Raw genomic sequence first — 21,869 nt, forward strand, 5'->3', positions numbered from 1 at the left:
AGTCACGTGTCTGCCTCAGCCCCCTCCACCTTCTCACGAGCTTGGGGGAGAGGTGTCTCAAAGTCAGTTTCCTGCTTACAGCTCCCAGCTGGACCAAGGCCCATGTGCTGGCTGATGGCACCTGGAGACTGACCATCCTTTCTCAGCCTCGGTTTCCTTATCTGCGAAATAGGAAGGTCAGTGCCTGCCTTCCTGCTCCTAGGGACTAACAGAAAACCCAGCCCTGGGCGCAGCCCTTGGGAAGTTCGCTGTCTTCCTCTGCGCCCCCCACCCCCACCCCACCCCCACCCCAGGAATCGCCAGAACTTTTACTAGATAAGCCACTGGAACCCCGCCCCGAGCAGAAGGGGGCGATAACGCTGGCGGCCGCTGGGGGTGTGGCGGATGTCGCGCCCGAGGCGCGGGAGGAAGGGGTTACCCAACGCCGTGTGGAAAGGCTGCGCCCCGCGGCTCCGCACCCTCGGGTTTTGACAGTCCCTCGCCCTGGGAAGTGGGTGGGTCTGGATGATTGTCCCCTTTTGAAACTTGGGGAAACCGCGTCTTACAAAACCTGGGGGCCGACAGTCACCCCGCACCCTGCGCAGATCCAGGGACCGGGCAGAAGGGTCGGAAGTCGGCGGGCAGAGGGCGCAGTCGGCGCCGGTGCCCCAGCGGGGCTGGGCACAGCCGGAGGGAGCCGGTCACGTGACCGTGGCCCGCCGCCTCGCGGGGCTGGCGGTGCAGCTCCCTCTGCCCTCCAGGCTTGCGACAGTCACTGATCGCCCCCCCTGGGGGGGGGCTTTGTCACTCGCTCCCACTGACCCTCCCTCAGGTCGTGGAGCCCAGAGCGATTCCCAGCGGCCCTTGCGGGACAGGTGAGCCACAGCCCCGCCTCCCGGCGCCTCCCAGGTGAGTGGCCCGAGTCCCGGCGCGGGGTCCCCGCGGGGTCGCAGATCGGCGTGGCGTGGGGTGGGGTGGCGCCCTGGGCCTGCGGCGGGCAGCTCGGCGGGCCGCGCTCCTTCGGCCTCGAGGCCACTTGGCAGCGAGTTCCCAGAGGGCCTCCCAGGGCCGACTCTGGCTGGCACCGGAGCTGGGAACGGGAGCCCAGTCCGGGCAGCGCGAGGGCGGGAGGCCTGCTCCGCGGGCCCTGTCGCCGTCGCCGCGCGAGGCTCGAGGCAGGGGCAGCCCGGTAGTGTCGCTGTCCTCAGGGTGCGGGTTCCTGAAAACAGCCTGGCGCTCCCCACCTGGCTCGGCTCAGGAAACCTGGGACCTGGCCTGCCTGGGGCGGGGCACTGGGTGTCGCCCGCTGAAGTCCAGGCCTGCAGGGGAGCCCAGGGACCCTGGTCCGCAGCCCCCAGCACCTCTGTCTGCCAAGAGAAGGGTTCCAGGGGACCCCTCAACCCTGCTTGGGGCCCGTGGGGGCCACCTCTGAAGGCTCTAGGTGGCCTCCCTCAGTTATGCTTCTACTAGAGGGAGGGCAGGACCTGGGTTGTTGAGTCCTAGGTGTCGTGGACACTAGGCTGGGCACAGTGTGGTCACCAGTCTGCAGGGACTGTGCTGTTGCTGGTCAGGGAAGCCTCCTGAAAGGAACCGACTTTCCTGGTTCCCGGGGGCTGAGGGCAGGAGGATGGAGGGCAGGGAGGACTGAGGCCGGGGCTGGGCCTGTGTCCCGCGGGAGTTCTGCAGAGTCAGCCCGTTGGCAACAGTGTCGGGCACCCCACTCCCACAGGGCACTAGGCCCAGAGGCCCAGCCCCACACAGGGCCATCCTGGCTCCACTTGTGCTGGGTGACGCCAGAGCCAACACAAAGGGGGCCTGTTTGGGCCCAGCATCCTCCCCCATGGCCACCCAGTGGTGATAGAATGTAGGGAGTCAGTCTCCTGAGGACCAGAGGACCTTGGAGGCCAGAATGGAGCACTCAGTGGGTGGGGGCAGGAGCCCTTCTGTGTGCTGCTTCCGCTGGGGCTGGGGGCAGGGTTCAGGGCTGCCTGGCGGATTTCCTGCTAGAGGAAGGGCTTTGGGGTTACAGGGCAGGCACAGGCCAGGCCTTGAGCTGCCCTGACCTTTGTCCTAGAGGAAAGTGTCCCTGGGGCAGCACCCTGGGAATGGAGGGCCTGAAAAGGGCAGCGTCCACAGGCACCCACCCCTTCCTCATTTTCCAGGCACTAGCGACCACTGAGGACATCGAGGAAACTGATGGGAACTGCAGGTCCACACCCTTCCTTCCTTTCTTTCTCTTTCCCTCTTCCTCAGCATGAGAGTTACTTGGGGTCACTCCCCTGTGGGTGGGGGATAGGAGAGGGGGCAGGCCATTTGGATGTGTGCCAGGCATTGAGGGTTGCCTTTGTCTCTGTCTCATCAGATGGGCAGTGGGAGTCTCCAGAGGTGGTGTCCAGGGTTTGAGCTGCCCTAAGTCTGCAGACGGGCTGGGCGTGGACCGCAGACATGGCCCAGCCACTGGCCTTGGTCCTCAACGTCCCTGAGGCTCTAGGGGACCAGGAGTAAGTGCTGTGTGGCTGGGGACTGGTGGATGGTGGCTGTGTTACCGTTTCTGAGTGGAGCCTGGATCCCCTCGTCCTCTCCCGCCTGGCAGCCAGGAGCCGAGTCCCTATGAGGAGAGCGAGGTGCATGACTCCTTCCACCAGCTCATCCAAGAGCAGAGCCAGCTGGCCGAGGAGCTGGAGCTGCAGCAGAGGCAGCTGGTGGCCGGAACCCTGGGGGTGCCAGGTGAGCCCAGGCCGGGAGGCTGGCAAGAGTGGACAGGAGCTGGAGATCACCCTCCTGGCCATGGGGTGGGCAAAGTGGCTGGGCAGGGACATCTCCTTCTTTTATAGGCAGTGGTCACCAGTCCCTCCTGGGGCCAGAGGGTGCCCCTGTCCACAGCGCAGCCACACTCCGCATCTTGGCCAGCATGCCTAGCCGCACCATCGGTGAGTTGGAGCCTCTGCCCTCATTGCTGGCTTCGACCCCCTCCCTGGGCATCTGTGCCCCTCTGAGCCAGGCCCTTTGGCTCTGGGCCACCCCACCTGCTGCCTGGAGGCCCCGCGCTACCCCACGCCGCCTTGCTGGGTTTTTTGGAATGAGTGGGTCTTAAGGTCTCTGATAGAGGAATTTTCTTGGGCCCTGGGAAGACCTGAGGGAAGGGGAGGCCTGGTGCTGAGAGCAGTCCTGGTGGCTGACAAGGTCCGGCCTGACTCTGTCCTCCCCACTTTGCCACGCACCTTCCTAGGCCGCAGCCGCGGGGCCATCATCTCCCAGTACTACAACCGGACGGTGAAGCTGCGGCGCCGGGGCAGCCGGCCCCTGCTTGGCGACATGGTGCACTCTGCCCGGCCCAGCCTCCGCCTGTATGACCTGGAGCTGGACCCCACGGCCCTCGAGGAGGATGGTGAGTGAGTGGGGGCCTGAACGCGGTGTTGAACGCCAGCTGCAGGGATGTGGGCAGGAGGTCCGGGTGGGCAGGGGGCTGGGGCGCAACAGAGTGAGGAAGCAGGCAAGTGGGGGCTTCAGGTTGCAGACAGCTCGGGCCATGCCCACCAGGCACTGAATAGCATTTGCCACGTGCCCTGGAGCATGGGAGTGTGTCTGACAGTGGGCGGTTTTGACACTGGGCATGCAACGGTGGTCAGTAGACCAGTGCAGCCCTCATGCATCCCCCCTTCTGCCCAGTGAGACAGACATGAGCCAAGGAGACAGGGAAGCAGATGGTCAGGGCTCAGATCAGTCTCCGGGAAGAGCGTCCTGAGAGCCAGCCCAGCCTGGAGGGTCCAGGGAAGCTTCCTGGAAATGAATAGAGCAGAGGGGACAGATTCAGAGACCCTGAGGCAGGAGCCCCCAGCCTGTCTGAGTAGCTGAGGCTGTGGGGAGGGTCTGGTAGGTGATGGAGCAGGGCAGGATGGTGTGGGCCCTGGGTGAGGGCAGACGCCCCGGTCACCATTTGCTCTGCGACCAGGCCATGTTTCAGCTCCCGAGCTCATTTCTTATCTGTGGAATTGGGATTAAGGTAGCACTCACCTCCTTGCTCGTCGTGAGGATGCAGGGAGGTGGCACCCATGCTTCAGACCCCAAGTGTGGTGACTGACTGGCCCCTGACCCTGTGTGGCCTATCTGCTGCCACTGGCCTAACCTCATGGTGGGTTTGAACTTCTTAGATGAAAGGAGAACTCTTCATTATTTTTCTTTGTGGTGCTTGGGATGGAACTCAGGGCCTTGCACACGCTAGGCAAGCGCTCTATGACTGAGCCACACCCCGGCTCCGGGTCCTAAAACTCTTGCTGTTGAGGTTTCGGAGTGCCCTGGCCAGGCCATCTCCGAAACAGTGTGTGGGGGCGTTGGCGTCAGGGCTGTGAGCACCCAGGCTGGGTCCTGCCTCAGCTTCTCCCAGCAAAGACTGAGCACAGCTGGGAGGTGATGGGAGACGGTGGGGTTTCACTGGGCCCAGAGGTTTCTGGGGGCCTGGTGGAGACAGGAGAAGGGGTTCTGGGCTCCAGGGGGTGGAGGGAGGGGAGGGACAGAGGCTGCCATCAGTGGCTGAACCTCAAAGGGGCCTGGGTCCTTCCTGGGGGCCACGTGCCCACAGACTTGAGACCCTTCTATCTGGCCAGCGGGAAGGGGTGTGGACTGGGTGGTAACTCACACTGCTGGCCTGGGTCTGGCTTTGGCTGCACCCTGGAGAGGAGCCAGCCAGGCCCCGCAGCAGGGTACAGAGCTTGTGTTGGCTGATAACCTGTCCAGGACCCTGGCCATGGGCAGAAGGGAGGGATGCTGGGCATCAGCTGAGCCTCTCTCGCTGCAGAGAAGCAAGGCCTCCTGGTGAAGGAGCTTCAGGGCCTGTCGGTGGCCCAGCGGGACCACATGCTCCGGGGGATGCCCTTGAACTTGGCTGAGAAACGCTGCCTGCGGTGAGTGTCCCCCAGCCTCGCATGGTCTGAAGACCTACTTCCTCAATTAAGCTGAAAGTGGCCAGATACAAGGGTCTCAAGTCTGTGGGCGGGTGGCCCCTCTGAGAGTCAGTCACTGATAGTAGCCTCTGTCCCCAGAGAGAAGAGCCAGGTACAGAGGGGGAAGCGGAGGGCCCGGCAGGACCGTGGGGGTGTCTTTTCCTGCTGCAGCCGGCTCAGATACGCCTGCATCCTGGTAGGAGTCTGTGGGGCTGGGGCCTCGTGTGCAGTGGGGCCAGGCGGTGGGTGACCGCTCCTCTGCCGCTGTCCTGGTAGTGGCCTCCTAATCCTGGCCTTGCCTTGGGGCTGCGGGTGACTTGTGTGGTCCTAGCCCTTAGAGCCTTCCTGTCACTGTCCCCGCAGGCCCTGCATAGCCTAGGGCTGGCGCTGCTCTCGGGCCTGCACGCCGTGAGGCCGTGGCGCCACACACTGAAGCAGATCGGAGGCCAGTTCGGCTCCAGCGTGCTCTCCTACTTCCTGTTCCTCAAGACCCTGCTGGCCTTCAACGCGCTGCTGCTGCTGCTGCCGCTGGGCCTCCTCGTGGGGGTGCAAGCTGCCCTCCCGCCTGGCCCGCCGGACCCTGCCCCCGCCTTCACAGGGCTGGAGCTCCTCACAGGCGGGGTGAGGAGCCCCTGGGCCACCTTCTGCCCCTGCCTCGGCCCCTGCCTCTGGAGGCCTGAGAGCGGGTGGGCCGGGCGGGAGGGGTCCTGACCTGGCTCTGCCTCCTCACAGGGCTGCTTCACCCACACTGTCATGTACTATGGGTACTACAGCAACGCCACGCTGAGCCAGCCCTGCGTCCCTCCGCGGGACGGCCACCAGTGCAGCCCCGGGGCCAGCAGCCTTCCCTACAACATGCCCCTGGCCTACCTCTTCACCATGGGGGCAGCCTTCTTCATCACCTGCATCTCCTTGGTTTACAGGTAATGGCCTTCTGCCACGTGATCCTGGCTCTGGGCACCACCCATACGTCCAGTGGCACTTCCTTCCACCCATCTGTCCTCCCATCTGTCCACTCACCTGTCCGTCCATCCGTTATTCATGTATATATCCATCATTCATTCATCCTTCCTCCATCCATTCACCCATTCCTCTACCTGTTTCTCTACCTATCCACCCACCATCTATCCATCCTTCTACCTATCCATTTATCATCCATCCATCCCTCTATCCATTGATCCACCTATGTACCCACCTGTTCACCCACCCATCCACTCACCCGTCTACCCATACATCTTTCTATCCCTCCATCTACCTATCTATCCTTCCATCCTTTGTCCATTCATCCCTCTACCTGTTCATCCACCTATCCACCCACCCACTCATCCACCCACCCATCCATCCATTAGCTTATCTATCTACCCATCTATCTGTTTATTCACCCTTACTTTCATCTACCCATTTGTCCAGCTACCCATCCACCCACCCACCATCCACCTCTCCATTCCTCCCTCAAGTGTTGGGCACGAAGGTACCCAAGCATGAGGCCTAACCTCAAGAAGCTTGCTGTCCCTGGGAAAAGAGCAGTGAATGGGCTGGGACAATCCGGGCCCTAGGGGCGTTTGCACAGGTGTGGGGAAGGTTAAGTAAGAGTGGGCAGAAGAACAGAAGGGAAGTGCTGTGGTCATTGGGTGAGCAATGCAAAGGCCCTGAGGTGAGTCCAGCGTTTTCCATGTGGTGTCTGTTAATGGTGAGTGAAGCCCTGGCTCATCTTCCTGTGGGCGTGTGTCAGACAGGGCTGGCCCAGAGCAGCCAGCAGTCCACTCTGGGCAGGAAGCTGAGGGCATGGCTGCCCAGGGCAAGGTGAGAGCAGGAGGCTGCAGGGCTTGTCCTGCCTTCCCCCTTGGCCTCTGTTCCCCTGGGCCCCTGTCACCCTGTCCATCTCTGCTTGTTCCCAGCATGTCGCATGCTTTTGGGGAGAGCTACCGGGTGGGCAGCACCAAGGGCGTCCACGCCATCACCGTTTTCTGCTCCTGGGACTACAAGGTGACTGAGAAGCGGGCCTCTCGCCTCCAGCAGGACAACATCCGCACCCAACTGAAGGTGAGCAGCCACCTGCCCTGCCCCATGGCCCCAGAACTCCAAACCAGCCTGCCAGTCCCTGCAGCCAGCCAGGGCCGAGGTGGCCTGGGAGCCGTCTGTGAGCTGGCCGCGAGGTGCTGGGATGGGGCGTGGTGGGTGATCTGCCATGTGCGGGCGGGGCCAGTGCTGCCAACACGCCTCGGGCTCCCCTGGCCCTGGGGGGTGAGCAGGTTAGGGTGACTCCCTCCCAGGGCCTTTTCTGGGGTCTGTGCCTCCTGTCCTGCGGCCCTGGGGTGATAACGGCCCACCACCCTCCTTTAGTCCCTGAATGGCCACAGTGGCCCTGTGAGTAAGGAGTTCGAGAGAGAAAGTGGGCACAGGGGCCACGTCCTTTGCCCACGGTCTCAGGTGCGGGGTCTTGTGGAAGTCCTCTGTCGTCCCGGGTCTTGTGCTGTGCAGAGCTCAGCTGTGACCAGGTTCTTGGCAGCTCCTGTGGGGGGCATGTGTCCTCACCTCAGGGGTCACAGGAACAGAGGGCAGCTGGCTGGCACTCAGGAGGCTTCCTGGAGATGCTGCTGAGGCAGGCAGAGGGGGCCGGGGAGGCGGGGAGGCCTGGGGCAGCAGGAGGTGCGGGCAGCACAGGGAGCCTGGCAGCCACCTGTCCCTCTGTCCTGCCTGTGTGCTGTTTATCTGCACGTTCGTGCTGTGGGCCGGGTGACAGGTCCTGCTGCCCCCACAGGAGCTGCTGGCTGAGTGGCAGCTGCACAGGAGCCCTCAGAGCCTGCGTGGGCGGCTGCGGCAGGCGGTCCTGCTGGGGCTGGCGTGGCTGCTGTGTCTGGGCACCATGCTGGGCTGCTCCGTGGCCGTCTTCGTCTTCTCAGAGGTCATGATCCAGGTGCGGGCAGGGGCTGGGGAGGACCCCTCAGGCCGGGCTGCAGTCTCCCTCCTTCTTCCCTGCCCTCCCCTGTCGTCTGGTTGTGGCACCCCCTCCCCACTTCCTGTATTTGTGAACTGAGCCTGGGTGGGCCACTCCTGGGCACGGAGGTGCTGCCTGGCTTTCTGCCCCTGGGCCCCTTCCCACAGCCTCTCTGCCCCCTCTGAGCCCGTCAGTCAGAGTGGACGTGACCCCTTTGGTGGGGTGCTTCAGTGACCGCATCCCTCCCCTGGTGCCTTGCAGAGCCCGGTGTCTGCGGGCCAGGAGGCGAGGCTGCTGGCTCTGCCCCTGGTGGTCTCCCTCCTCAACCTGGGGGCCTCCTACCTGTTCCGTGGCTTGGCTGCCCTGGAGCGGCATGAGTCCCCAGGGCTGGAGGTGTACGTGGCCATCTGCAGGTGTGTGGCTGGGCGGGCATGGGCTCCCCGGTGTGCCTGCTATTGCTGGCCCCTCCCTTGGCCTTCACACTCACCTCCACCATTCTGTGCAGGAACCTCATCCTCAAGATGGCCATCCTAGGCATTCTTTGCTACCACTGGCTGGGCCGCAGGGTGGCTGCCCTGCAGGGCCAGTGTTGGGAGGACTTCGTGGGCCAGGAGCTGTACCGGTTCATGGTGATGGACTTCGTGTTCGCACTGCTTGACACGCTGTTTGGGGAGCTGGTGTGGAGGCAAGGGGGTCTGGATGGGCTGGGCTGGCTTCCCACCCTGTATTGGTCACCTGGACACTCTACCTGGGCAGTGAGGCAGGGCCTCAGACGGGTGGGGCCTCCCACCCTTGTACATCTGCATCATGCCAAAGCTTATTGAAGTTTCCAGAAGGTGCAGGAGGTGGAATGCAATGTGTTTTATTTATATATTTATTTTTAATTTTTATTTATTTTTGGGGGTCCTGGGGGTTGAACCCAGAGGCCCTTAACCACTGAGCCATATCCTCAGCCCTTTTTATTTCTTATTTAGAGACAGGGTATCTCTAAGTTGCTCAGGGCCTCACTAAGTTGCTGAAGCTGGCTTTGAACTTGAGATCCTCCTGCCTCAGCCTCCCGGGTTGCTGGGATTGCAGGTGTGCGCCACTGTGTCTGATTTGGGTTGTGTTTTTAGATTGGAAAGGAAAATGAGGTGTCTAAGAGATACATGTGTCGCAGTATTAGCCTTGTTCAAAGGAAAAGAGGAAAGAGAGTGGAGAGCATCTTCAAAGTGTCACTGGTGGGCTATTGTAGAATCTAGACTTCAGATGATTTTTATTTCCTTATTTTTTAAAAATATATGAGTTTAGTAATAAAAAACAAGATTGTTTAAAAAACTTTGCAGTTTTTGCTGCTGCCGCTGTGTGCTTAGGTCAGGTGTATCTTCACTAACTTAGAGAAAGGTTGAGGGAGGCCAGCTGCAATGTCCAGTCCTTGAATGTTCCAGGATGGCCGCTTTCTCTCCTGATACAGGCTGGGTGCCTGTGTGGGGAGGGCCACGTGTACCAACCTGGTGCCTTCCAAGGCGGGATGAGGGTCTTCTGCCCACCAGTCAGGCCCCTTCTTTACCCAGGCTCATCTCAGAGAGGAAGCTCAAGAGGAGGCGGAAACCTGAGTTCGATATTGCAAGGAATGTTCTGGACCTGATTTATGGGCAGACTCTGACCTGGTGAGGTACCCCCACTTGCCTTGACTGCCCAGTTCCTAGGGCAGGCAGAGCACTGTGGTCCGTGACCCTTTCCCTGGGGCCCACACCTGCCCTCCTAGGCCACAGTTGGCCCTAGCCTCCCTTGCAGCAGCGGGCTGGTCCTGGGCAGCAGCAGAGGGTGCACCGGGCAGCTTGTTCCCATCTGAGCTGGGTCCAGGAGGTGGGGGTGCTGACTATGGCTGTGCCCCTCCTCCAGGCTGGGGGTCCTCTTCTCGCCTCTCCTGCCGGCTGTGCAGGTCCTCAGGCTGTTGCTCCTCTTCCTGGTCAAGAAGGTAATATGGCTGAGCAGTGAGCAGCTGGTGGGGGAGCAGCAGTGGGTGGGCACACAGCTCTGGTAGCCCATAGGTGCCATGGGCTGGGCAGATTCTTCCCTGTCCAACTATGTGGGGCCACGGCCTAGGGCTGGGCATGTCCCTGGTGTCCCTGCCTTGGGCAAGCCAGGCACTGGGTTCAGAGGTCTCATTGGGGCCTGTGCTGTGCTGGGTGCTAGGTACTGCTCTCAGCAGGCATGCTCAGGGCTGAGAGCCAGCGACTTTGCCCACACTGGTTCTGAGCTCTCCTTGATCCTCCATCTGCTCACCTGCATGGTGGGACCAGTGCCCTTGCAGGGCTGGGAAAGGTCAGACGTAGAGCTGGGCAGTGTCAACCTTCAGTCAGTGGAGGTGGCTGCTGGCCTCAACCCTTTTTTTTTTTTTTTGTGGTGCTAGGGATTGAACGCAGGGCCTTGTGCATGCAAGGCAAGCTCTCTACCAACTGAGCTGTGTCCCAGCCCTGGGTTCAACCCTTTTGCTGGCTTGACCTTGGGCAGTGTGTCCTCTGTGCCTCAGTGCCCCTCTAGGCGAGGAGGGAAGCCCTGCTGGCTCTTTCCAGCCTGTGCTCAGATTCCCGGTGCTGGCCTTTCTGCCATGGCTGCCACAGTCCTGCAGTGTGCAGAGTGAGGTCCAGGTCCTGTCCTGGAGTGCCCGGCATCCTCCAGGCCAGGGCCCTTCCTCCCTTGGGGCCTGGGTCTGGGAAGGGCCCTCCACAGGTGCTGTGGCTGTGGCAAACTGTGGTCTTTCTCCCTAGGCCAGCCTGATGGCCAACTGCCAGGCTCCCCGCAGGCCCTGGCTGGCCTCGCACATGAGCACCGTCTTCCTCACACTGCTCTGCTTCCCCTCCTTCCTGGGTGCCGCCATCTTCCTCTGCTACGCCGTGTGGCAGTGAGTAGGCATCGGATGGGGTGGGCAGGAGGCCCGGCCATTTTCTGTGCCTTCCTGGGTTGGGGGGGTGGTGCTTGGCTGGAGGACCCGCCTAGGATTTGGAGTGCTGTGGAGGTTGCCTTCCTCTGAAGCTTGGGGGGGAAGTGGGTGGAGGGCCCATTGCCCAGAGGGTTCCCATTAACCTCTTCCCTCAGGGTGAAGCCCTCGAGCACCTGCGGCCCCTTTCGGACCCTGGACACCATGTATGAGGCAGGCAGGGTGTGGGTGCGCCACCTGGAGAGTGTGGGCCCCGGGGCCTCCTGGGTGCCCTGGCTGCACCGGTACCTGGTGGACAGCACCTTCTTCCTCTTCTTGGCATCTGCCCTGCTGCTGTGAGTGCAGGGCCTCCGGGGACCTCCTGACAGGATGCAGCCTGCTATGGGGCCCTGGCCCAGAGAGTACCCACCCCCAGGCTCCTGCTCTGGGCACTATCCTGTCCTGGCCCTCCCTGCCACTTGCTGCCAGCCTGACCACTATCTCCTGCAGGGCCATCATCTACTTCAACATCCAGGTGGTGAAGGGCCAGCGGAAGGTCATCTCCCTCCTTAAGGAGCAGATCCGCAATGTGAGTTTCCCTCCCTACCACACCTGGGGGATGCCTGGTCACCTGCCAGCTCCCCCAGGCCCTGCACCCCTCCCCCGAGCATCTTGGATGGCAGTTTCCGTGGACTCATCGGCGTGACTTGGCTAAACAGGTGTAGAGGTGACAGGGCCAGGGCTCTGGCCAGAGCTCCCGGTTGCAGGGGCCCCACGGGACTCCAGTTTGAGTGTGTGGCCCTGCTGTGGTGCAGTGTTGGGCAGGGTTTCTCAACTACTGGAAATGACTTTCGGTCTTCTCCAGGGACCATGCTGGAAGGCGGGCCCTGGTCAGTGCTCTCATTGGACAAAGAAGGGCAATGAGGCTGGAAGACATTTATTAAGGAGACACAGGCACTTTCCTGGCTGGTCACTCCTGCTGGCCTCTTCTCAGGAATGCCTTGGCCTGTGGCGGGGTCATCTCCTTCAGGGTGCTAGACTGTGACCCCTGCAGATTCCCAGTGGTGGCCTTAATGAACCGTCCTGAGCTCTGACCTCATCCAGGGCCATTCTGTCGAGCACTTGGCCACCTTGGCCTGCGGGGTGCCTGTTTCCAGATGCCCGGCCAGGACTGGGCCTGGGGCTTCTCTTTAGCACTCACCCTGATGGAGGTCAGGGGCTGCTGTCTGCCGTTGGTGTCAGGAGCAAGGGTGGCAGCGGTCAGGCCAGGGGAAGCTCTCAGGGATGGCTCGTGGGTGGTAAATGGCACAGCCACATAGACCCTGCTCCTGCCTCTCACACTGGGGCTGAGCTCAAAGCCAGGTGTCCGGTCGAGGCCATCTCGTCTGGCCACACCATCAGAAGCAGGCTTTTGGTGAAGTGGCTCCTGCCCTTCCATGCCACCTTTCACTGCGTCGGGGTGCTGTGTGGGGAGGCACAGTGGCACCGGGAGGAGAGTCCCAGCTGCCCTCCATTTCTCTGGAATTAGAGGCCTTTGTCCAGGTGGATCCTGGTGCACAGTGTGCACGAGGCTGAGCCCCTGCTCCTAGTCCGTCTCAGGGGCTGCAGGGCAGGCGTGGCTGCTCCTGTGGCCCTCCCAGGGTTCATGCTGGTGGCCTGGAGAGTGAACAGCCTTTCCTTTTCTGGTACTGGAACCTGGGGCTGTTCTACTGTCCAGCCACATCCCCAGTGTCCCCCTGCCCCCCGCCCCGTTTTTTTTTCTCATGACACTTCTTGCTAAGTTGCTGAGGCTGGCCTGGAACTTGCCTCCTCCTGTCCTCCTGCCTCAGCCTCTGGAGCAAGTGGGATGACAGGCATGGCCATGGCGCCCAGCTCCATCCTCTCCTTTTCTGTCAATGACTTGCTAGAGGAAAACGAGGTGCCAAAAGGAGCCTGTGGCCCCTCTTTGTAGACACTGCAGGGTGCTCTGGGGCAGAGCCAGGTCACCAGGCACCGGGAACCAATCTGCTTGGCTACCAACAAAATTGCTCCTGGAGCTGTTGACTGCCCTGGTGAGCTCCGCCGCCTGGTCTGGAACAGGCCAGCTCTGGGTGGACCCAGGGGGACACCTCTGTCTCTCACCTCTTGTGTTCTGGCCTCCCTAGGAGGGGGAAGACAAGATCTTCTTGATCAACAGGCTTCACTCTGTCTACGAGAGGAAGGAGAGGAGCAGGTGAAGGGCTGGGAGGGGAAGAGGCCTCTGTGAGTCGTGTGGGAGGGGCCGGGGCTGGATAGCCAGCCTCTCTCTGGGTTGCCGACTTGAGGTGGGTTGGGAGGAGGAAGCAGGAGCCAAAGCCTCGCACACCCTTGCCCCAGTGCTCTGTCTCTCTCTTCATGAGCCATGAAGTGCCAGCCCAGCTGGGCCACCTCCCCACAGAGTCAGCCTCTGCTGTGGCTGCCCTGCAGCAAGGCTGGGCTGGCCAAGCACAGACACGGTTCCTTCCTGTCAAGGCCTGATAGCCCGACTGTGCAGTCTTTCTGCTGGCTTAGCCTTCATCGTTACCTGTGGGCAAGGACAAGGGAGATGGCCGAGACGCAGATCCACTTATTCAGCTTACACAGGCACATAGCCACAGGAGGGTGGCCTCGCAGCTCCCTCTGCCTGGTGGGCAGACACCAGTACGTACATGCACAAGTGTGTACGAGTGCAGAGCCACACATGCCTGGGTCTCCCACTTCCTCCGTGGCCCACCTGCTGGGGAAATGGAGAAGCTGGCCCCAGAGTCATATCTGCAGGTCTGTAGCTATGGCCAGCAGGACTTCTCCCCAGCAGCAGGCCTGGGTTTGGAAGCATCTCAGAATAAAACCTGACTCAGTCACTCACTGGACAGACATGCTGGCCCCTGAACTAGCCTTGGGGACCTGGAGGTCATGCACTCTTGGCCGTGGTTTCCCCAGGTAGAGGGATTGGCATCACCCAGTCGCCACTGCGGGTAGAGGCACGGTGTTCCCCGAGCCCCTCCACTGCTGCAGCCTGCACGGGAAGCATGCCGACAGCACAGGGCTGCTGCCTGTTGCTTACATCACACAAAATTGTTGACATGTGACAGCATTTGACCAGCAAAAGTGAAATTTCCCAGTTCAGTTCCCCTAAGCAAATCCATGGAAGGTGAATCTAGTGGCTGTCTCCACTCCAGCCTGCTGCCCACCTGCCTCCATCCTCCGTCAGCCTTGGGAGGACTCCAGTTCTGCCAGGGACTTGGAAAGAATTTTGGCATCTGGCCATGCTGTTGGGCCCTCACTGACTTTCCTTTCTGGCAGAGCTCACAGAAACGAGGAGGCCGTGACGCCCTCTGCCCTGCTTGCAGACGGAGGGGACAGCTGGTGGGACAGTGAGGGGCCTGGCAGGCTCCCCCAGCACCCCCAGTTGCGCTCTGTCACTACATCCTGGCAGGCAGAGACGAGGATCTGAGACCCTGTGGGACACTAGGATGGTGGAGTGACCCTGCTTCCCCCTTCCATAGGCTGAGCTGAGCTGAAGATGGAGCCCAGAGAGTGGACAGGTGGGGCCTGCGTGCCTCCAGGGGGCCCTGCCCCATCTGGGACTCTTATTTATTTACATTAAATGGGTTTTGCAAAACGGGCTTGTCTCTGGAGGCTGTGCTTGGAACCTGGGCCTGGCCAGGTATGTGTAGAGGGTTCCTGCAGTGCTCAAGGTGTCTGTGTGGCAGGATGTTGTGGAAACTTGGCTAGGGGCCATGGAGTTTCTGGGCCAGAGGGGGCCCTCTGCTGGCCAAACTCTTGGAGGCAGGCTTGAGACACTGCCCGTGACCAGCCTGACCCTGTATCTGGGAGAGGACTTGTGTCTGCAGGGTAGGTGGGCAGGTCCAGGCTGTGTCCAGGGCCATAAGTGGACCAGTGGGGGAAGCAAATTTAGGGAAGGATGTGGAATGAGGACAGGATCCTTGGGGAGAGGAGCCACCAGCACCAGGTCCTGCAGTGGATGGGGCTTGATGTGTAGAATGGCCAGGGGCTGGGGCAGGCCTGATCATGGCTGGCTGCGGGTAGGGGTGGGTCTGGCAGGCTGAGCCTGTGGAATGCTTTAGACTCAAGGACAGGGAGTGGGTACAGGGAAGAGGGACAGCCTTCCACTCCTAGCCCCAGTGTCCTGATCTACAGATGCGCACAGGATCAGGGGCAGCAATGGCCCCGCCACTCGTGGTTCTTAGTGGAATCTGGAAAAGGCCGGGCAGAGTGAGCTCTGCTGACTACCAGCTGCCCCCCACCTGGGCCCTTGCTCACTGGAGCCTTCCCTCCCGGGGACAGACATCCAGAGACAGCTGCCGTCACTCCTGTGGTTCACCTGTCATGGCTGAACCAAGTCGGGCAGTGTTGAGGGACATCTGCAGGTAGCAGGTACTGACCTTAGGGGACAATTCTGGCTCCATCTGTGGATGTGGTGCTGCTGGGTGAAACTGAGTGGAGAGTCTAGAAAGTGTGCAACTGACCTGGAGTCCCCAGGCCCCGTCCAGGAGGTGTGTCCTCTCTCTCATGGCCCTTCTGTAGGATGGGGAGCACACATGGATCACTGCTGGGTGACTGAGCACTGCCGTCAGTCTGCATCTACTGAGGCCACTTCACCTGCCTCACAACTCCACGAGACCAGGACAAGCTACTCTGACAGATGCTCAAAAAGCTGACCATGGTGTTGGTAGAATTACCTAGTGTCCTGCCAGTCTTGTGTCAGGCTAGTCTGTGTAGTACCAGTGACTTCTTTGGATTTGAATCCAGAGGTTGCTGTAAGGGAAGCTGCAGGTGTGGTTAACAGCTTTGATAATGTGGGTGGGTCTCATCCAATCAGTTGAAGGCCTTAAAGAGCCAAACTCAGGTTTCCTGGAAAGGAAGGAATTCTGTGCCCACTTCTGTCTGTCTTCAGCTTGCTGCCCACCTGTGCACTTGAGGTTTGGTAGCTCCACGACTGCTTGGGTTCACTTCTCTTCCTTCTTTACTTCAGCATGGTTCTGTTCTCTGAACTCACTATGTGGCCCTTAGGTCCTCGGGATTACGTGGATGGGCTTGGGCATGCTCTGTGACCTCTCTTACTCCAGTTCTTCACCTCTTGGGACCACTGTAGTAAATGACACAGCTCCTGTAAGTGCTTAGCACTGTGCCTGGCACACTTGAGTTTTTGGGTAGTGCTGCAGTTCAAACCCAGGGAGCTACTCCTCAGCCCCTGCACTTAAATTTACTTAAAAAGGGGATGTGGCTCAAGCGGTAGCGCGCTCACCTGGCGTGCGTGCGCCCCGGGTTCGAGCCTCAACACCACATACAAACAAAGATGTTGTGTCCACGGAAAACTAAAAAATAAATATTAAAAAGTTTCTCTCTCTTTAAAAAAATTAAAAAAAATAAATTTACTTAAAAAAAAAAGAAAAATGAAGAAGGAAAAAAGCTCACTATATCTGCCAAATGAAATCAAGTCAAGACTTGGAGACTGCAAACTGCGATGGCAGCGCAGGGGAGCGGCCGTAGTACGCAGGCTGAGGACAAGGCGCCTGTCTCTGCTTCTCCATCTTGGCTGCACAGGGGAAGGATGGGGATTTTAAGACTGCGGTTACCACCCCAGGGACCCTGAGTTGGTTTACATGTGCCTAGCACTGGCATTCTAAGCACCCCAGGTCATTCTACCCTTGCTGTGGCCCTGAGGCCAGCTGTGCTGCACTTGCTCCATCAGGGGACATTCTTCTTGTCAGCAGGAAGTCAGTGGAGAAGAGCTATGTGCAAAGCTGGAAACTGAGCGCAGGTTCCCTTTTGATCCTGCGTCAGGTGTTTCTCCCAGTTCAGCCAAAAGTTCTCTTCCTGCAAGGAATCTTCTTGAAATGCCTGCTGCCCCTGTTTTTCCTCTTCCCACCAAACACAGGCCAGCTGTTGGGCACCTCTGACCTCGTCTTCCGTCCATGTTCTGGGCTCCCTTTGTACCTCTTCTCCAGCTTCCTCTGACACGCCGCCTCTGTTGAGCACCCCTCTCCACCAACCTTCCACGCTGGTGCAGGAATAGCTCCAAACCCAAGTTTTCTTGACTCCAGAACTCAGGCCTCTTCCCGCTGGATACCAGGAACCCCTGTCCAGCCCTGAGGCCTTCACACAGGATCCCCCCACTCTGCTCTAAACCTGCCCCTCACCCTCCTCAGACTCTTAAAATTTGATGGCCCTGCAGGCCAGGGGCAGGTGCCAGCAGCGTGCTGCTCCTGCTGGACAACTTGAAGGCCCTGGACTTCTCCTGGGGGAGAAAAGCAGGTGGACCCACCCTCTGCAGCTCAGCACACTGGCATAAAGCGACCCCTTGCTGAATGTCTGCACATAGTGCCAAGGTGCAGCTCCTGATTGATGGAGTGTTGAATGCCAAGTGAACTTGGTAGGTCCCATTTCTGAACTCCATCTTCCTCTGCTTATGGCCCCCTTAAGGCCCTTCTCAACTTTCAGAAGAGGCTGGTCAGGGCCAGTGGCTGGCCACCCTCTCGGGGGCCAGCTGACAGGAGGTGGAACTGATGCACAAGAGCCAGGGGAGTCATTCCTCCAGTCCCTGAGGGGTCTTGACGGGCACTTGGCGTGTTGTCCAGAGACACTCGGTACTGATCAAACAGAAGCACCAACATATCAACCTCAGGCTGCAAGTGTTCCAGGATGGAGTGAGAAAACAGTTCCTGGAATCCTGTGGCAAGGCTGCTGCTGCTTTGCCCAGCATGGCAAGTCCCACCACACTGGTACAAAAGCTTGGTAGAAGTTAAGCTAAGGCAATGTTTAAAAACAGATGAATAAAACGTCCAGGAAACACAGAAGACCTTTGTTGTACTCTTCTCTGATGTTTCCCAGGCTAACTTTGAACTCTGGGGCTCAAGCCATCATTGCTGAGGAGCTGGGACCAAGGGCGTGAAAGTACTGCACCTGGCTTCTGTGATTGTTATTTTTTGGGGCTGGGGATTGCACCCAGGGGTGCCCTACCCCTGAGCCACATCCCCAGCCATTTTTTGAGACAGGTCTTTGCTAAATTGCTGAGGCTGGCGTTACAGGTGTGCATTACCGTGCCTGGCCTTCTCTGATAATTTCTTATGCCCACACTGGGTCCTGGTGACAGGGTTGGTCCTCATTGCACCCTAGCAGACCCAGGATCAGCCTGCTGTTCTTCCAGACGGCACTGTTTCTCACATGCACCAGGCTGACAGGAGGCTGCTGGTAGTGGAGAGCTTGAAAACTGTTGTTTCCCAACAATTATTAAGATTTAAACATTAATAGCAAAGCCAGAAAACAAATGATAAAATATGTCAAACAACTAAAATTCAGAGTTTAACTATATATAAACATTGAACATATCAAAAAGACAGAGAATTTGTCCTACACAGGACAACTCCTAGTTTCAGCATACAAAATCAAAGTTGATAGTATCTGTTTTTGAAAAACAAAAAAAACACATTAATTTGAACAGCCAAGAAAAAAATTGCAATTTATTAAGATTCAACAAAGCGTTGTACTGTTGAAAGCAACTTTCGGTGCATGTTCTTCAACAATCACATTCTATGAGGAAAAACATTAAGAGCCACAAACTTGTTTTTTAATCTCAAGAGTTACAGACATCTTAAATTCAAAATAAAAGGTCAAAAAAAAAAAAAAAAGGAAAAATAAATCCCCAACAAAACCCCAAAATAAACAGATTCTTTCTTCCATTCCCCAAATTTAAAACATTGGGAATTTTCTCTACGACTCAGGGCTAAATGGCAGCACGGGAGCTGTATGACTGAGTGCTCACGCACGCACACGCACGCACACACACACGCGCACGTATATTTGATATGCATATCAAATATGTAGGATGCATGTACTGGCAACGCGATGCTCACTCTGAGGAGGGGTCGTCAGCTAGATGCACTACTAAGCTTGAGGGAAGTTCTGAACCTAGGTTGTGCATAGTTCATGATCCTCTGTAAAACCAGCTTTTGTTGATCTGCAATCTTGCAGGACTTTTTTTTTTTTTCTATTTTTTTTTAAATTTTGTTTTTTTGTTTTGATAAAATCATTAAAAAGCTAATTAAAAAAAATGTAATGCACAGGTTTCCTGATCGAGCAGGCAGGGAGCACAATGTCCATAGACTTTTTAAAAACATACTGGAGGGTATGTTATTCCATTGTCTTTCTTCCTTGCAAAACAATCAAAACATTGATCATTTTTAAAACATAAAGCAATTTTTAATATATAAAGCACTCTTCAAACATCTATTTCTTTTGAGTCCATTATTTGGTAAATATGTAACTGCTACACATTAGAGATTAGGTATTTTTCATCTTTGTGGTTTTTTTTTCTTTTTTCTTTTTTTCTTTCTTTTTTTAAATTTTTATTATTTTTTTTTTAATAACATCTTCAGTGCTAGGAGTTGGGTTTAAAAATACATGAAATGGTGTGGAGCTGCCCTCGGGAGCCCTGGCTTTCCTGAGAGCGCGTCCGGCATGTGCAAGACAGTGACCACAGCGCCTCGTCACCTCGACGAAGGGGCGAGGACAGTCGACAGAGTCCACGACGACGGCCGAAGGGGGACGGCACTGTCCAATCCCAGAGCTCTGAAGTAGCGCGTCTGCATTCTGAAAATAGGGTTCTTTACGACAGAAGTCTTTTTTTTTTTCTTTTTTCTTTTTTTAAATTCCTTTTTAAAATTTTCATTTTAAAGTCTGAAGGAGAAAAAAAGGTCTGTAAACAGGTGGGAGCCCAAACCCCGGGCTCCGCTGAAAGCAGTCTTAACCACGTCCAAGTGCTTGTCCCGCTGCTGCCGCGGAACCGTCGCTCTTTACAAGTATCTATGGCCACAGTTCAACATCAGTTCTTTCTCTTTAACCTTATATTCCAAATGGAAAATGGTGCAATACTCTGGTAATGACTTCTTGCATTAGTCCACAATAAAAAGCTGCTAAAGGTAGAGATACATATCATTTCTCCAGAGATATACACTGCAGTTTTAGATGCAATAACAGAGTCCTTGAGTAAACATTTACACGTGAATTGTCGCCAGCCCTGTCCTGTGAATTCTCTTTACTGTTTAGGATTAGCTGAAGGAAGGGCAGGGACACCTCAGTGCAAAGTTAGAAGCTAATAATAACAAACGTTTGACCAATGCGCCAAATAAAAGCATATACTGAATAAAAGGGAAAACCCACAGTTAAATCCCTTGCACTCTATACACACACACACACACACACACACACACACACACACGAAGTGTGTACTGTGCAGGAGCACACGTGCACACACACACACCCCCCACACTGTTTCCCATGCACACTCGCACACATAGGCTATGAACTTAAGAAATTTTTCCTAGAGCCTGTTTCTGTGTACTGATGTCAACCTGGAAGTGTAGAATTAGACTTAGAAAGTGTTCACATTTCATTATTGGCCTGCTGGATTCAAGTATTTGCATGTTTGATATGTCTTTTTTTTTTTAACTTTTAAAAAATATTTTTTGGGATTAAAAAAAAATGACATGAAAAAGTAATGAAACAAGGGTAATGTGCATAGGCAGATCCAGGGGAACAGAGGGCAGAGGGCGACGGTGCCGCTCTGCTCAGTGCCAGCGACCTTGCCCGACCTGCCCTGCCCCACCCGCCGCCTCTGGTAATGTGCATAATCGTCACAGGCTCACTTAATAGGCTTCCATCTCCCTCCCTCCCTCCCTCCCCGTGATAAAATAACCCTTTCCAGCCCACAATCTGAAAAGTGCCCTTCATGATAGAACTATTCTAAGCAGCTTTTATACTTAAAAACTCAAAATGACAACACACCATACAAACATAAGACGACACAAAATAAAAAGCTATGAGGAACATCCTGTCGTTAGCACGTGACACTGACCAAACGCAGCCTGCACTGTTTTGGAAACAGTTCACAAGGGCTGCGGTGAAGGTTCATCTTCGGAACTGGACAGAGGTACTCGAAAGGGCCGCGGGCTGCTGGTCCTGGGGCCACAGTGCCCGGGACTGGAAAGGTCAGCTCTCCTCCTGGTGCAGGTGACCCTGGCCCTAGATGGACTCCCCGCTAAGCAGGTCCCCAGGCAGCAGTGTGTTCAGTGGGGTGGGGCTGCCGATCACCCTGCCATCCTCGGTGCTGGGCGGGCCCCAGAGGCTACTGGAATACTGGGGCACCCCGCCCCACAGCAGCTCGCTGCTCCCCTTGCCGCCCAGGCAGGGGGTGTTCCAGTGGGCCGCCTCGCTGCGCACCAGCCCATGGGTGCTGCCTGAGGCGCCCAGTCGGGGCTGGCTGTTCCCACTGCTGGACTGCCAGCTGGACGTGGGTGGCAGGGCTTGGCCTTGGGCTAGGAACCGGTTCACTTCCTCTTCACTGGCGAACTCTGCCAAGATGGTAGTGTTTCCCAGCACGCACCTACAGGGGAAACAGGCAGGTGAGTATGCTCCCAGAGGCTGAGGCTATGGCATGGGGAGAGGTGAGCCTGGGGCCTGTGTCATCCTGGGGCTGGGCTTTGCCAGTTCTCAATTAGACTCTGTCCCTTGCCTGGACTTCTGGCAGCCATGAACTGGTGGGCACGGCAGGTGTGTAAATTCATGAGTGATACCATGAAACTGGGGCCACTCAGCATCAGTGCCACTTGCATATTGGGCTAAGACCAGGAAGAACTAATACAGAGGGCTGGGTCTGGGGCTGGGGCTGAGCAGTGGAGTGCTCGCCTAGCATGTGCGAGGCCTTGGGTTCTATCCCCAACACCACATGTAAATAAATAAATACATACATAAATAAATACATAAATAAAATAAAGGTATTGTGTCCCAACTACAACTAAAAAACAAATATTAAAAAAGAAAAAAAGAACCTAATATCGAGGCCTCATATCTCAAGGGGTGCTTCTGAGCAGGTGTTATACTCTGTCAAATGCACAATTTAAGGAGGCATTGGGGCTGGCTGTGAGGACTGCTGACGGTGCCCTCTGAGCAGTGTGAGGGCACCTCCTTTCTGTGGTTGGACCTGACGTGGTCTTTGGGGAGCCTTTTCTACTTCCAGCAAGAACCATCAGTAGTCACCCACTCATTACAAGACACCTGTGATGCACTGAACTGAGTTCCTACTCCAAATTCA

The 21,869-nt window shown here is 57.2% G+C and overlaps 2 protein-coding genes across 15 annotated transcripts in view; one reads left to right on the plus strand and one right to left on the minus strand.

The window, feature by feature from the left end:
- The first annotated feature begins 38 nt into the window (after positions 1 to 38).
- Positions 39 to 14,381, plus strand: Tmc6 (transmembrane channel like 6). Of its 6 annotated transcripts, none has more exons than XM_078041553.1 (23): positions 39 to 176; positions 812 to 888; positions 2,142 to 2,188; positions 2,342 to 2,480; positions 2,573 to 2,706; positions 2,793 to 2,909; positions 3,209 to 3,367; positions 4,775 to 4,880; positions 5,019 to 5,115; positions 5,283 to 5,540; positions 5,652 to 5,842; positions 6,818 to 6,962; positions 7,681 to 7,836; positions 8,119 to 8,270; positions 8,363 to 8,542; positions 9,411 to 9,506; positions 9,742 to 9,817; positions 10,611 to 10,744; positions 10,939 to 11,115; positions 11,270 to 11,348; positions 12,711 to 12,810; positions 12,904 to 12,971; positions 14,060 to 14,381. In XM_078041553.1, exons 4-23 carry the CDS (start codon positions 2,425 to 2,427, stop codon positions 14,132 to 14,134), a joined length of 2,556 nt encoding a protein of 851 aa, XP_077897679.1. In that variant the 5' UTR covers positions 39 to 176; positions 812 to 888; positions 2,142 to 2,188; positions 2,342 to 2,424; the 3' UTR covers positions 14,135 to 14,381. The 6 variants fall into 6 exon arrangements, with proteins under 6 accessions (XP_077897679.1, XP_077897681.1, XP_077897682.1 ...); XM_078041555.1 differs by having other exon boundaries at positions 812 to 854; XM_078041556.1 differs by lacking the exon at positions 39 to 176 and having other exon boundaries at positions 501 to 888; positions 2,814 to 2,909.
- Positions 14,382 to 18,212: 3,831 nt separating this feature from the next.
- The window catches only part of Tnrc6c (trinucleotide repeat containing adaptor 6C), a 123,764-nt gene continuing 120,107 nt past the window's right edge, over positions 18,213 to 21,869 (minus strand). For all 9 annotated transcript variants that reach the window (XM_078041551.1, XM_078041546.1, XM_078041552.1 and 6 more), the window contains one exon: positions 18,213 to 21,161. In XM_078041551.1, coding sequence (XP_077897677.1) covers positions 20,801 to 21,161 — 361 coding nt within the window. In that variant the 3' untranslated portion in view covers positions 18,213 to 20,800. The remainder of the gene's footprint in view (positions 21,162 to 21,869) is intronic.

Source organism: Ictidomys tridecemlineatus, chromosome 3 (genome assembly GCF_052094955.1).
Source record: "Ictidomys tridecemlineatus isolate mIctTri1 chromosome 3, mIctTri1.hap1, whole genome shotgun sequence".
In the NCBI taxonomy this organism is placed as follows: Eukaryota; Metazoa; Chordata; class Mammalia; order Rodentia; family Sciuridae; genus Ictidomys; species Ictidomys tridecemlineatus.